Here is a 16,296-nt window from a genome sequence, read left to right as displayed (position 1 = left end):
AAATTTTAGTGTAACTTTTGTAAATGGTCCGGCTAGTTCGCAACATGCAAACTTACCTTTCTAGACAATCCATCCTAATAGAACAAAAGCTTACGTTGGTTGCTACAAACTTGGTTTACAACAGAGACTTGACAACATAATATTCGATAAGAGAATTTTCATGGAATAAGGGTTGTATTTATAGATACTAAGTGTCCTACCAATCTTAGGATATCCTATTTGACTTAGGAAAAGAGTTATGTGCACGAAAAGTATCCTAGATACATAATATCTTTATTTCCTAATTTTATTCTGTCTCGACTTTTGACTGGCGAACCCCAGTTTGCAACTCAACTAGCAAACCCCTAGTTCGCAATTCGATTGACAAACCCTAGTATGCCAAATTGACTAGCTAACTTAACTTACAATGAATCTGATGAATTCCCCTTTTTGCATCATTTGACATGCACCAATTCGCCAAAATATTGGTGAAATCCTTGTTGATACTCTTTTGGCAAATACCAGCTCACCAAATCAACCGACAAACCCCTAGTTCGTCGAAACAGGCGAACCCTCTCTTGTGAGGCCAAAACTTCCAAGCTCTATTTCGGGATGTTCTAACTCTCCCCCACTTAAGACATTACTTTTTTAATTTAACTAGAATAATTTCACTTGACTCAAATTTTATTTCACTTGTATCGATTTGAAAATAAAATTAAATTGAGTTAAGATGATAAAATAAAAATCATTAACTCGAAAATTTTTCACTCGATTTAAACAAACGTAGATATATTTGCTAGTTAAAAAATTAATATTCTAGATAAATCGAAAATATTAGTGCAATATTTTTAATACCATATATTATTCAACAACCCCTGCAATGGATCAAATCTTCAAATCACAAATCACAAATCACTGTTTAATTATAAAATGACAATTTTGATTTAAGATATAAAAAGTAGTACGGATATTGAAACTGTTTGACATCATTAAAATCTCCGAGCCAGTGTAGGAGGACCGGAAGTGGCAGTTGGTAGGCAGTTAGGGAAAAAGGGCTTACGCCATTGCGTTTGGGATTTTAATAACCAAACCGGACAAACGTAGATTAGATTAGACCAAACAAACTTAAGTAAGCGGTATCGGCGTACGTTAGTCTCTTCCAGGCTTAAACCTCCAACCAAGAATAATCTCTTCCCAGGCTAACCCTTGAAACCCTCTCCGGCACCCTACCACAACCGTTATTCCATCAGATCCTCTGACATGGACCCACTCTTTGACCGAATCAACGTCCGCGATCTTCTCTCCGGTCACGACCTCTCGGACCCTTCGACGCCACTATCCGCACCGGATCTCCGCCTCATCATCAGCCGCCTCGAATCCCACTCTCTTCATATCAAATCAAAAGTCCGTTCTTACCTCCTTTCTCACCGCGAAGACTTTGCCTCACTCTTCTCCCAGTGCAACGATGCCGTTTTCAAGACTAACGAAATCTCTGACAACGTCTCCGGTATTCTTTCGTTGATCTCCGACCGCCCCATCGATGTCGAGATCCGTAAGTTGGTTGATGAGATTGGGAGGACAACGAAGGAGGCTAGGGAAAAGAGGGAGATGTTAGGGTTGTTGAAGATAATCGTAGGGATCTGCGAGAGGTTAGAAGGCGCCAGATCAGCTTTTAGTGATGGACGACTCAGATTTGCCGCCGAGGAAGTTAAAGAGTTGAAGAAGGCTTTGAGGATTGGCGATGAAGAAGAAGGAGAGCCTATCGTGTATGGTTTGCTGCGGAAACAGTGGGCGGATTTATTCGATGAGGTAAGTTTATGTTTGGTTACTGAGAAAGCGGCAAACTGAGAAGAGTGGATAGATGAATTTTTCACGTTTAATGTTTTGATCTCTCTCTTTAATTCTTTTTTGGTATTATTCATTTTATTGGTGATTTGTTTTTTTAGAGGAATGATTTGGGTTTGTAGATGCAAGACTTGTTTTCCAAGTTCATGGAAAATGCAGTTCGGTTCGAGCAGGATTCTAGAACAATTAGAGTGAAATACAAATTATGTGTTGATAAAATGGATGGGATTGAACTTCATACGGTCATGGAAGCAATGGATGTAAGTTTTTCTATTATGTTCCTTTTGCTTAAAGAATGGACCAACTAAATCTTATATCAGGACAAGTTTTTATTATTTTGTTCCATGATGGACCTATGATGAACATAGGTAGGTAACATTGAAAATCGTCTGCTATCAGTTAAGTGTCTAAGGTTTTGGTGGTCAATTAGTCCTGTTACATTGTTGTTAGTATGTCGTGATGATGATATGATAATGTTTTTTTAGGTTGCTGGAATTCTGGATTATAGTCTTGCTAAAGCAGCTGACTTGATAATTAAGCATGCCATCACTCCAGCTGTAAGCTATGGATCACCTGCAATGTTTGCAGAAGATGTAAATCAAGGTTCCAAAGGAATCTCAGAAACGGTACTGAAGATATTACCTTCACAAGATTGCAAGGTGTGTGCTCTCTACTGAGATTCCAAATCCTTGGTTGCTACTTGCCACACTAGGTTTAACTAATTAGGACATAGTTTCAGAAAATAAAGCTGGCTGATATGTTCTTTGGAACATGAAATTGTATTACTAGTTGCTTTCTTTATGTACAACAATTCCTTCTAACATGGATCACATAGATGGTAAGATTCTAGTTCGTCAGCGTCAAGCATTTTTCTTGAAAGCAATTCATGGACAGCGTCAAACATATCCTCTGTAATGTTCAGATTGTAGATGTGGATGGAGATGCTATCTATGCAAGAGTTATTCAAGTCATCAAGTTTATTTTCAAGCATATATGCTTTGAGAATGGTTCATGGATTCGTTCTTTTGGAAGGTTAACTTGGCCAAGGATATCAGATATTATCATCTCAAAGTTTCTTTCAAAGGTTTGTTCTTCTAATGGTTGACTTAAAAAATATGCTTTCTGTTCTACTTTGCTTGCAGAATTCTGAATACCTGTGAATAGATGTCCGTAATTGACTTCTATGATATTCTCGTAGTGAATGAATTGTTGTTTCTTTGACATCTTTTAATTTATGCCTCTTTTTTCGTATTAAGTAGTCATGCAGTGAATCTATACAAGTTGTAAATATGGAACAACCAATAACATATCGTGTATGTTGCATCTAGAGCTTGTATTTTGGTAGTGTTGCAAACAAATTGGTGACATTTTAGTAGGGACAGCTCAGGGTACAAGGTTGTATGACCTTCGATTTAGCTGCTGGATCATCTTTTTAATCTGCCTTTAAGAATTTTGAGCACGGGTTTGCAGGAATTAGTTTGTGCATTAAAGAGATGAGATGGCTAATATTAGTATTTAGCATCAAATGGTACTATCAAAGGTTATTATTGATGAAATCATTCACTTCCAGACATCTGAGATAACATATCATGTAGTATTTAGAGCATGAATTTTGGTAGTGCTGCAAACAAATTGGTGACTTTTATTAGGGACTTCAGGTACAAAAGTTGTATGACCTTTGATTTAGCTGCTGACTCATCTTTTAATTCCACCTTTAAGAATTTAGCATGGCTAGTTTTGCAGGCATTATTTTGTACCTTAAAGAGATGAGATGGCTAATATTTTGTATTTAGCATCAAAGGGTACAAACAAAGGTTATCATTGATGAAACCTTACATCTTGGGACATCCGAAATGTCTGTATGATTAGTTCATATATTCATGTCTATATATAAATTTATTTCCTCTTATTTATTCTAGTTTTATGGTGGGTTGTTTTGTTGTTAGTTTTTCTTACTTAGTCATTTAATGACTAACACTAATTAGGATCAGGGTTTATTTGTACTCAAAGGTCAAGGTTTAAACCTTGCTATAGCCCTAGCATAAATTATGATTTATCTGTATAACCTCTCTTTTATTATCTAGTATTTACTTTTACGTGCCTAGGATATGAATAATATTTTCTTTCTTTTGATTTTAAATTAATAATTTGATATTGAATAGATAGTTTTATATTGTTCTAACATTTGAAATTAATAACCTTTACATGTAGGGGTTGTAAACTTTATCTGTTTTCTTTAATCAAATAGTTTTTTCAGTTTTTAAATGGAAGTAGAGTACTTTGTCATAATTTGGATAAATCTTATAATTATTTCAGTATTTCTAATAAAAAATTAAAATGGCAGTATAGAATAATGAATATAAATCTCCATTTTCTTCAGTTAAAAAGTTTCTCGAATTTACTGCTTATATATATACATATTATAGATTATCTGTTGCCTTTTATTTTCATCATTCTATAGTATTTAATTTTGGCTAATATAGTCAGTTTTACTAATATACTCTGGAGATCGACATTAATTTCTTTAGATCTGTGAAGCTTAATTATTGGTAAAGGTGTATGATTGTAATTATTTTCTGTGGAAACATTGGGCAGTGCATTAATCACCCGAGTGGAGTGATCTAGAATGGCATTATGTTTTACATTCAGACCTTGGGAAGCTCAAATACATTTATTGTTTTACGGGCAGGCTGAGTCCTTGAACCTTTTTAGGGGCATAAAGCAAGCAATAAATAAATAGAAGGCTATTTGTGCTTAATATTCCCTTCGCTATTTTGCACTGCCTTGATTCCAATTATTGTAACATTTGATTTCTTCTGACTTTGTAACCTTTATATATGTGGCTATTTTGTATGACCATGTGAACTTAATAGTCTGTCTTCTAGACTATCTAGTTTGATCTGTCCAGTCTTCACTAAGTCCTAAGAACCTTTGGCTCTAAAGGTATTCTGAATGTTTTGGTAGAATTAAATTGGAAGCAGTTTGAACCAATTTGCAAAATGGTTGACCTTGGCATGATGCTTGAAATTTTCTTTTACAAATTGGTTATTTACCTATTTCCTTCCTTGTGTCTGGAAGTGAAAAACCAGGGTATAGAGTTGATTTAATCTATTTATTGGTTTCCATATTTAAGGTTTGTTCTTTTTTGGTGAATAGTAGAATCAAGACATAATATATGGAACTTGGTACATTGTCAAAAGGACCGATTTGCTTGTTTTGTTTGGCTGGGATTATGGTTTGGTAGTGTCATATATAGGTCTGTAAAGAAGCGACTGGGTGTATTTCCTTTTCTTGCTTTGTAATAATTGACATTAGAATCTTGCTTTAGGTTGTTCCAGAAGATGCTTCCAAACTTGTGGACTTTCAGAAGATAGTCAAGTGTACATCAGAATTTGAGTTCTCTTTAAAGGAAATGATGTTCATATCAGCATCCGATGGCAAAGATTACAGGTTGAGCAGTTTTTCTGAAAATGTTGAGGTTCACTTTGCATTTAGGAAGAAAACAGAAATCTTGGGAAAAGCTAGAAATTCACTCCTTCAATGTGATTTCTCTCTTCCTCAAGTAAGTTTCTAACAATTAAACTTTTGGGCTTCTATTTTTGTTTTATTTATTTTGATTAATAAAATTTTCTCTAGGATTACACTTCCAAAGGCCCTTTACTGAAGAACGATGGAATGGCTATAAATTCTTCCAACCAAGTTGTTGATTTGATTTTTTCATCTGAGAGGTGTGTGGTATCAAAAGCAGCCTCCCAACTGATGGAGCTCGTGCATCAGACACTTCAGGTAAGCCAATAATTTTCCTATTTTCTTCTTGCAATACCATGATCCAATTTCTTACCCATTGCAATTTGATAGTCTGGGTTTCTTTCATGTCAGGAGAAACATAGTTTTCTTACTCATGAAGGATTGCAAAAGATTACTGTTACTGCCAACTCCCTATAGTTTAATCTAGTTTTGTAGTTATATTGTTAAAAAAAAGAGGTATGAATGTTGTCTAAATTTGCTGAAGCTATTTGCAGTTGGTCACCCATGCATTTTCATTTCTATTGCCATGACTTATGCATGTAAACTTCAGGACATGACTTTATCCATCACAAATCCTTGCAGGATGTTTGCTTGTCATCTGCAAGAGTTGCTTTGGAATTCTATCATGCTGTAAGAGATGCTATACTTCTTTATGAAGCTGTTATTCCTGTCAAGGTTTGTTCATTTGAGATTGTGGTTTGTTCATTTGAGATTGTGAAGTTACTTTGCCTTATCAATTTACTTTATCAAGACACCCTAACATGATTGTTGTGAGCATGTCTGTGTTTATATACATGGTAGTGTTTGATTCCTGGATGTGCACACTGAAAGCCAGTGTATGCCCTATGTGCTAGTCTCGGTCTGTGAGACTTTCACATCCATGAAAGGGTAAAAACATTCTGAGCAACCAGAATTTCTATAATGTACTGATATGTGCGCATAAATGTCTATCATGCAAAACACCAGAGGTTTTGAGCCCGAAATCCAATGTGGTGCCCTTTTAATATATGTGCCTTTTGTACACCTTCACTAAAAAGTGTCTTATAACCATTGTATGGGAGTGTGTAATTCCATTCCCTTTATCCTAAAATGAGTTGCCATGTTTTCACATCCTTAAATCTCTTCAAAATCAAACATCAATATCTGTCAACCATATACCAGCTAGGCTATCTTTGCACATCCTTGATAATTTCCATTATGTTGGTTCCTGAAATCTCTTTCTCAACATTTGCTTTTTATTGATTCTTGTTTCTTTGAACAGGACAAGGTTCTTACTTCTAAACAAACAATAATATTATTAATCTTGAAGCAAAGTATCTATTAGTTTATGAGATTCCTGGTCTTTCTTTTTTACATCCAATGAGTTGGTTGTGCTTTAGGTTAATCATGTGCACATGTGATTTTGACCTTAATTTTACAAACCTTCTCTGGCTCTCAAAGAAATATCATGAAGGTTCTTGTAGCATATTTGATCACCCACTTTCCATCATGTACTTTGATTTGAGTGCCGTAAAAGTTACGTATATTCCATATACATGTTGTTTTGCACGTTTTTGTTTATCATGACTTATATTGGTAACCTTTATTTTTCTTTTGTGAAGTTAGAAAGGCAGCTTGATGGTATCAACCAGGTTGCTATTCTCATGTACAATGATTGTCTTTTTTTATCTCAGGAGATACTTGGGCTTGCATTTGAGGTATGTAGAGATTGTAGACTTAATTATAACATGCTTCAGAAAAAGGAAAGAAACAAAATGAAATGCAGATATATTATACTATTTGGAATATCTATGGATATTTGCAAGTCTGCAACTAGTACTAGGCTAAAACTCAATAAATCCTTATAGTTAATTCAAATATCATATGACTCCTTGTCCTTGTATTGTAATTAGTTGAGCCCGTAAGTTATTGTTCACAATCAATTGAGCCCTTAGTTGGAGGGAAAATTAAAATCTTTAACTCCTTTTCCCATCTGGGATAGAGGCATTAATGATACGGGATAAAAATATACCTTGTGAGATTTTCTTGGTAGGTGTCCACATGAAAAGTATATATGACAAATGTGAAGCATCTCTCAACATGTGCCCTAAAAATGTGACATTGTAATATTTATTCCACATGTTTTCCATCTGGCTATTCTATCCAAATTGGAAGACCATTCAATCAAGGGCTCACTTGTTTTGAAATAAGTGATAAGGGGTTCAATTGATTGCAATAAAAAGATAGGGCCTCATGTGATAAATTTAATTGAATAAGCTGGCTTATTTTGTAGTTATCCTTTTCCCTTTATTCCAAATAGGAAAATAGATGTTTATGTGTTATTCTTTTAGTGATTATATTTGTTTAATCTGAAGTGGCTTTGTCCTCCATTATTTATTTATTTACTTTTTATACATGTTAACTAATATATTTGAACCTACATTTCAGTATCGCACACTTTGTCCTCCATTATTTATTTATTTACTTTTTATACATGTTAACTAATATATTTGAACCTACATTTCAGTATCGCACAGACTTTCCAGATTCTATTAAAGAACATGCTGTATTTGCTGATATGGCTCCAAGATTTCATCTCATGGCTGAAGAAATACTGCAGAGGCAAATCCGGATTGTTATTTTTAATCTGAGAGAGGTAGGCTGGTTTGAGTTTTGGCTAGAAATTTTGAAGGATGATTCCATAAGAAAAACCTATTTTGGTATTGTCTTTCACAGATTTCAAACTAGAGGTGTCTATAGGCCAGGCCTAATTAACTCATTGAAAGCCTAAGTTTGGGTTTGTCCTATCCCTTTATTATATGTTAAAATAAAGTTATTATATTAATATTTTAAATATATTTTTGATGTTTGAATTGAAATTAAATAAAAATTTAGAAATTGAAGCTCAAGTCAGGCCTAAGCTGATTGCGGTCTAGCCAGGGTGCGAATGCGTTGGATAATTCAAGTTCAACCTTTATTAATTTAATGGTTACAATTAAAAAATTTAAGTTTCTAATTAATTACAAAGTTACAAGGTCAGTTTTATCTTAATCTTGTTCAATTAAAATGTAGGTCTCATTTTCTTTGTTTCTTTTTTCACCATTTGCAAATACGGATAAAACTGAGGGAGGCATATGGTCACCACACCAATGCGTGCAGCTCCTGCACATGACTTGCTTTGATTTTTTTTTTTTTTTGGTGTCAAAATATGGAAACATCCCTAATTAATTACAAAGTTACAAGGTCAGTTTTATCTTAATCTTGTTCAATTAAAATGTAGGTCTCATTTTCTTTGTTTCTTTTTTCACCATTTGCAAATACGGATAAAACTGAGGGAGGCATATGGTCACCACACCAATGCGTGCAGCTCCTGCACATGACTTGCTTTGATTTTTTTTTTTTTGGTGTCAAAATATGGAAACATCCCTAAAATAAAACACACTTATAAAAATACTTTTCTTGTTCAAACTCATTTTCTTCCCTGTTTTGGCTTCGAACTATTTTATTTCTCTTAATTTCTTACAGCATTGCAGTGTTAATTTTTGTTAGGTTGTTTGCAAGTCTAAAGTGAAGTTCCCGGAAGGCATACAAATTTGTAAATTATTGCTTTGCATTTAATAAAGCTGGGAATGGTGAAACAATATCTTTGATCTAAAAGAAGAATAATGGTCAAATTATGGCTCAGATAAATCTGAGGAAGTTTTCATGTGATAATTATCCCAATTTTCATCATCATTTTCCTTAATAACTTTTTGCTAATATTTCTGTCTGTTAGGCCATAGATGGTGCTGACGGATTTCAAAATACCCATCAAATGCAACAATTTGAATCTGCTAAATTCAGCATAGATCAGGTACAGTTATTGTTATACTCCTTGCTGTTGTTATTTTTTTTGGTTGTGCTTTTCTTTTCATCAGATAGTGAAGTTCAATGTTTGATAATCAGGCTGTTTTTATTCTTGAGAAAGTACATATAATATGGGAGCCACTGTTACGGCCTTCGACTTATAAGAGAAGTATGTGCATGGTTTTAGAGTCCGTCTTCTCTAGAATCACTAAAGACATACTTTTGCTTGATGATCTGGCTGCGGAAGAAACATTACAGGTCTGATCAATCACACTTTATCGTAGTCTTCATAGCTTTTACATATTTAAGTTAAATATCTTAATCATTAACTTGTCGAACAGCTCCAAAGACTAATCCATATGATGCTGGACAACCTATCTTCTTTATTGAAGTCTCTGATTTCTGCTTTTGACTCTAATGCAAAGTCAGAAGAAGATACCAGCCGTCCTATAGATGATCTTATACCATCTTTACGAAAAATTCGCAAACTAGGAGGTATGTTTCTCTTATCCTTAAAACTCTTGATTAGGGTTTTAAGAAGCTTGAGTTCAACTCAAAATTCATAGTTCGAAGCTTGGCTCAAGTTTGATTTAGTTTTTACTTTTAAAGCTCTAGATTGATAAAAGTCAAACTGCTTGAGCTCACTGGATTAGGCTTGATTAAGTTCAAATTGAGATTTTTAATACTAGTTAAAAATTAAAGGTCTATTAGGTTTAAGCTACTTAGATCAAGAATTAGGGTTCTTGAATTCAACTAGGTAAAGCTCAAGTTGAATTCTAGTGTTTTTAAACCGAACCCTGGTAATTTGTGAGTACACGTTTCCTGTTTATGCTTGTGTATACTTGAGTATTTATATGTTGCCACATATTGTATGGCCTTGGCTCTTGGGGAAGAGTTGAGTAGAAGTTTATGCTTAAACGTAATTTCTCGTAATTAAATTTCACATTATTATTTATTTTTATTTATTCGTTTTGGGGTATTGCAGAATTGTTAGATATGCCTTTAAAATCAATCACCTCAGCGTGGGAAAGTGGAGAACTTATGAGCTGTGGTTTTACAATACTAGAGGTATTGATTTAACAATCTGTTGTTTAAGGTATGGTTTATTGAGGAGTGTATTTGTAACCTACCGTTTTTTTTTTTTTAAACATTTATGGCAGTTGAAAGACTTCATCAGAGCAATATTCGCAGACTCAACTTTGAGAAAAGAATGCATATGGCGTATAGAAAATGTGAGTTTGTATTAGGAGTTTTACAGTCTCCTTGGACTTTCGTGATCCCCACTCTACTAATATTAAAAAAAAAAAGTTTTTTTTATGTATAACTACCCTAAGTTAAGGTTTTTAAAAAGGAAAAAAAGAAAGTAATAATTTTGTTTGCCTTGCAATTTTTTTTTTTGGCCATTCCTTGCAATTTAATTAGATTCTAACTTTTTTTTTCTTTTCTGTATTGTATTGTAAATCATGATTGGTAACTTTATGATATCTCCTACGAGTCATACTTTTAGTCTAGAACAACGGAGTATGGTGTAGTGTTCCGTGGTAGGTATTATTATATCTATACTTAGTACTTATAATTTAATTGGTATTACAAGTCAATTAGACATCAATTCAATTGAAAAATTATTAAAATATTTTTTTATAAAGTTATATAATGAGGATATTTTTATATTTTTATATTATATAAATCAATAAAAAATAATCATAATAAAATTTGAATTTGTTACCCAACTTTTAAACATTTAATTTTATTAGTTTTAATCAAAGCATCATTTGGGTTTTATATGAACTCTTATTAGGTAAATTTTCACATAATTTTGTTTTTTATATTATGAGTGTGTCATAATGATAGTTGATCCGGTTAGCCAAAATTCTGAAGAAAAAAAAAAGCAAGTAAATAATTGAAAATGAATGCTGCGCAACTCCATGTTAATTTATACAAAGTTATCTTTTAGGAACTTTAATTATCCATCAAATTAACAAAATTGTTTTCATTTAAAGAAAGGGGGCATGACTACTCAACAAAGCAAAGCAATGGAGCAATATTCTACGCAACAGGTGCATTTGGGGGTATCTATGTTAATTAAGCTACCCATTTTAGAACAAGTTGACACAAATTGCCACGATCTCAACCGCTGGTTAAAGAAAACACTTCCTACAAGTCAACATTTCAGCTGGCCTTGACCAGTTCCAATCTCTCTATGTTTGGTTTCTCTGTGATTAATCCAGTGATCTTGTAAAAAGAAAAAAAAAACAAGGAAATTAGTTATTCTTTTCGGGTTGGTATTTATTTATATGCTTTGGATTAATTGGGTAATTAAAGTTGGCATATGTGCCGTATTACTTAATTGTTTACTGCCGTTAAATTTTTATTTGCGGAAGTTCTGGGGTGAGCCATTAATATGAGGTTACGAGACCCGAAATTTGTTTAACAGGTTAAAAAGTTAAATTACTTAATTTTTAAAAAAATTCTCATGTTATAAGAAATTTTTTTAATTAATTAATTTCTTAAAATTTTTTTATGTTATATATTTTAAATGATTCTTTAATGTATTATGAATTACTTAATTTGTTTTAGAAATCTTTTATATTTTAAGAAATTTTTTTTATGTTTTAAGAATTTATTTATTATTTTTGAAATAACTTCATTTCTTATAAACCTTTTATGAGTTGCAAGTAATTCTTTCATGTACTACGAGCTACTTAAATTTTTAGAAGCCTTTCATATTTTAAGTTTCGTATTTCATGTAATTCTTTCTATTGCTACAAATTAGTTAATTTCTTACAATCCTTTCATGTTTTAAATAATTCTTTTATATTTCTAGTAATTATTTCATATGTTAGAATATAATTAATTTCTTAGTATCTTCTCATATTTTAATTAGCGCTTTCAGGGTTTAAGTAGTTCTTCCATGTGTTTCATATTACGTAACTTTTTAGAAATTCTTTCATGTTTTAAGTAATTTCTTCATGCGTTGTAATTTCTTAGAAACTTTTTCAAATGTTTTAAGTAACACTTTCAAGTTTTAAGTAATTCTTACATGTATTACGAATTACTTACTTTCTTTAACACTTTCATATTTGAAGTAACTCTTTCATGTATTATGGATTATTAATTTCTTAAAACTCTTTCATGTTTTAAGTAATACTTTCATATTTTACGAATTACTTTATTTATTAGAATCATTTCACGTTTTAATTGTCTTTGTCAGGGTTCAAGTAATTCTTTCATGTTGTATGAATTGCATAGTCTTAAAGTCAAATTACACCAAAGAGTTGAATTGGTGTTTGAAAAATTTAAAACAAAGAACTAAAAAATGACACATAATTTAGAGTGGTTTGGCCACAAATGTCTACCTTTGCTACCTTAGCTTATTAGGACTAAGGATTTTTCCAATTCACTAATTGATACTTCACTAGTTGATACCTTTCAAGAATAAGATATAACCTTAACAATTCACTATCTTTTCAATAAGTAAGATAGAACCACTTCCATTTAAAGTTTTCTAGCCAAAATCTTGATTAGTAGAGAAATAAAAAGTAAGACTAAATGAGTGCTTCTAGAAGGTAGGTATACAAATAAATATCTCTCTAAAATACAAATAAACACTAATGTAATGACTTGAATTTAGTTAGTGTCGAAAAATGCGGTTTTGGAATTCAATTCCGTAAGCCAGTTCGTGAAATTATAATGGGAAGATTTTTGGAGTTAGTATGAAAATAAATTAAAAAAAGGTAAAGAAATTAAATCAAGAAAATCATCAACTAAAGATTAGGGATTAAATTGTAAAAATCCAATCGCTATTAAGTTTTAATTTAGAAAATGTATAAGGACCCAATTGGTAAATATGCAAAGGGGCTTAATGGTTATTTAACCATTAAAATTTGTGAATTTGTTGATGACAACGATTCTTCTAATCCATTTCTATTTATAAATTAGATTAAAATAGTTAATCATAAGTTAACTAAAATAATTAATTAATCACTAATTATATATATAGTTAGTGGAGGAGAGAAGACAAAGATAATTCCCTCATCTTTTTCCTCTTAAACCGAACCAAATAGAAGAGAGAAAAGAAGATTAAGCTTCCTCCTTCACAATTCAGTTCTAATTAATTAAGGTAATCTGTAACACCCAAAGTAGGGCCTAGGAGTTTAGGGGTATCTTAGGAATTTTAGCCTTAGAGTGTTTGGAATTTTGCGACATGGTATATCGATAATGTTTCCGATTATGTTTTTTAGAAAATCAAATCAATTTTTGAAAAAGTATTTTGGAAACATTTAATTTTAGAAAAAGGATTGATTTGTAACAGAGACAAAATTGTGAGCTTTTAAGAGGCAAATAGACCAATTTTTAAAGTTGAACCTAATATCACCCACCTATAGTTTTTTACAAAAGCTTTTCCCTATAGCATTGTTTTGCTGTCCTTACTCTTCCAAGTCTTCCCTAATTGATTTTTGATTTCCAAACTTTAATCCCATTGATTTCTATCATTTCCCAAGCCATTTACCTTTATAAATCTTCAAGAAAACATCCTAAGATCCCATTGAAATCATCATCTTCCTCACGTGTGAGTTTTCCGGGTTTTAAAAAAAAATCCATTTTTCTTCCATCAAAGGTGGTTCCATTCGTCTACCCATTAGTTTATAATGTTAATTAGTCTTTAAAACTGAATTATTAGTCATTAAATCACATGTTTTGATTAAAAGAAAACAAATAGAGTTATTAATGGTGAATTTTGGGTTTTTGAGCGAAAATGTGGTTTTAAAGTGTTAAACGATAGGTTTTGACATGATTAAGAGGTTTCTAAACTTGTTTTGAAGTTTCGTTAAATATTTCTTGAGTTTTAATGAATTTTTGGAAAATAGCCATAAAGATGTCTAAAATTTTGATACCATGAATTGAGTATTTTATTATAGTTTAAAGGTTGAAAATTAGTCGTAGGTGAATTATAAGATGAAGGAATTGGTTTTAGGCAATAAGACTGAGTATAGATTGAAATATTCAAATTTAAAACTTGCTATGTTAAAGGTTTTGGTTACATGAGAACCTAGTTTAGGCTTATGTTTTTGATTGCTTGTGGTGAGTCATTGGCTGATTTTTGAATGTATTGTTGTGTGAATTTATTGTGTTGAATCTTCGGATTCGCTAGGACCATCTACAAGCTAGGAAAGTATAGATTAAGCTTGCAGCTTGTCGGCGAAAGCGTACTGGTGAGTATTTGGAATCATTGCTCATAGCCATGAGTCATGTGTTATTTGGGAATTTTAGTAGTTTCCTAAACTCCTACTCTAAATTTTGAGTGTAAACTTTCTCATAACTATGTTTATCTTGTGAATTATGTGCTTATGTGAATTTGAATATGTGGTTGTGATAATTGCTGTGAAAGTGCAAATGTGTACATGTTATGTATATGCTAAATGTTAGTGACAGTGTTTTACTAAAAATGCAAATATACAGTGATTGTGCACGGATAATTAGCAAGTGATATGTGTTTGTTTAAGATATTTTGGCCTTGTGATTTTGAAACCGTTGGATATAGTTGGCATGCCATAGGATTGTGAGTACTCACCTATATGTATAGTGATTTTGGGTGTTGAGGCCTTGGGACATGTTGGAGGGATAAGCGAATGTGAGCTAAGCTCCATTCAACAGGACATGTGAGGGGAAATAAGGAGAGTGTTAGCTATATGCTTCACTTATGGGATATGTTCGACTCTATGAGTCATTTGGTGTGATTGGAGATCCGTGTATCCGATGTGTGGTGATAGTGCCTACTTTATGTTTCATACCTCAAGAGCCAACTTATCATTATACGTGATTGTGAGAAATGTGCTACATGACTAATGGAATATGTGTTATATGACATATGCTTGAATGGGTATGTAAATGCTATGTAAATGAACTAATAGATAATGCATGAATAGGTATTATATGTCACTAGACATAAGAACATTGCATTTCTATATATATTTGGTGGTGTTGTGGATGCATGATGACATGTTTGCATAGTGATTATTCTATTCATTCACTGAGCTTGTTTAAGCTCACCCACTCTTTTCAACATATGCAGATTAGTGACGTTTTAGTGTGGGCGGTGTGGTTTTTTTGAGGGAGTGATCCATGGAAGACTTGTTAGTATTTCATAGGTGTTCATTATTTATTTATTTATGAATTAAGAAATAAGGCAATGTGGTAGACCTATTTATAGCCATGTTAGTTCTGAACATTTTGTTGGTTTTGCTTTTGTTTATGTGGTTATCAGTTATAAATATGCTTAGGTTTATGAACATTGATGATGGCATGATGTTTCTTTCTTAGACATGTTTCTAACATTTTGAATTGTTAAATTTAGTGTTTAGATGATTAATTGTCGATGTATTTGATGCATGATGTTTAGATACTACATTGGAATGGATAAAATACTTTTGTATGCTATATTTTGAGGTCTGTGACAGAGGTATCGATAATTGGATTTTAAAAATGATACCTCTGTGTTTTGAAACATGCACGGAAGTCATAATAGAGATTTGGTATCGATACCCTTGCTTGAGTATCGATACTCGGGGTAAATATATTGATACTCTATGACAGGTACCAATAATTTTCAATAGTATGAATTTTTGTGCAAGAAACATAATGCAAGTTTGGTATCGATTTTCCAGGTGCTATCAATATCACTTAAAGAAAATATTGATGCCCTAGGGTGTAACACAAAGTTTAGACTGAATCTCGGAGGTTACATTGATCACCGAAGTGATCGTAGAAAGTTTTTACAAAATGAGTTGTTTTAGACTTCATCAGAAAACTGTTGCTTTGATTGAGCTCAATCATTTAACAAAATATGCCGAAATCAAAACGAAAATTAGGATACGATGAAACTTGTTTGAAAATAAAATCCCCAATTTCCAAACTTCAGTACTAATAACACTTACGTGTATATGACACAAAATTTGTACCATAGTTTTCAAAACAGTACTTACAGTCCAAAACCATTTTATTAGCCTATTTAAAAACATATCACTTTGAGACCTTTGGTATGCCGAGTCTAGCTTTAGATTAAGAGAGTACTTGAAAGGGAGGAAACTAAGGGGTGAGCTACATAAGCTCAGTGTGAGT

General features: G+C 32.4%; 1 protein-coding gene across 1 annotated transcript; it reads left to right on the top strand.

The window, feature by feature from the left end:
• The first annotated feature begins 944 nt into the window (after nt 1-944).
• On the top strand, nt 945-11,676 carry LOC107917842 (centromere/kinetochore protein zw10 homolog). The gene is made up of 15 exons (XM_041116906.1): nt 945-1,788; nt 1,947-2,084; nt 2,310-2,483; nt 2,747-2,908; nt 5,153-5,386; nt 5,461-5,610; nt 5,935-6,027; nt 6,954-7,049; nt 7,859-7,987; nt 9,107-9,184; nt 9,277-9,435; nt 9,519-9,672; nt 10,163-10,245; nt 10,338-10,409; nt 11,178-11,676. Exons 1-15 carry the CDS (start codon nt 1,240-1,242, stop codon nt 11,358-11,360), a joined length of 2,454 nt encoding a protein of 817 aa, XP_040972840.1. The 5' UTR covers nt 945-1,239; the 3' UTR covers nt 11,361-11,676.
• The last annotated feature ends 4,620 nt before the right edge of the window (nt 11,677-16,296 follow it).

The sequence above is a fragment of the Gossypium hirsutum genome, chromosome A07 (assembly GCF_007990345.1).
Source record: "Gossypium hirsutum isolate 1008001.06 chromosome A07, Gossypium_hirsutum_v2.1, whole genome shotgun sequence".
Taxonomy (NCBI): Eukaryota; Viridiplantae; Streptophyta; class Magnoliopsida; order Malvales; family Malvaceae; genus Gossypium; species Gossypium hirsutum.
The sequence above is the reverse complement of the archived record's forward strand: the minus strand, read 5'-3'. Positions and strand labels throughout refer to the sequence as shown.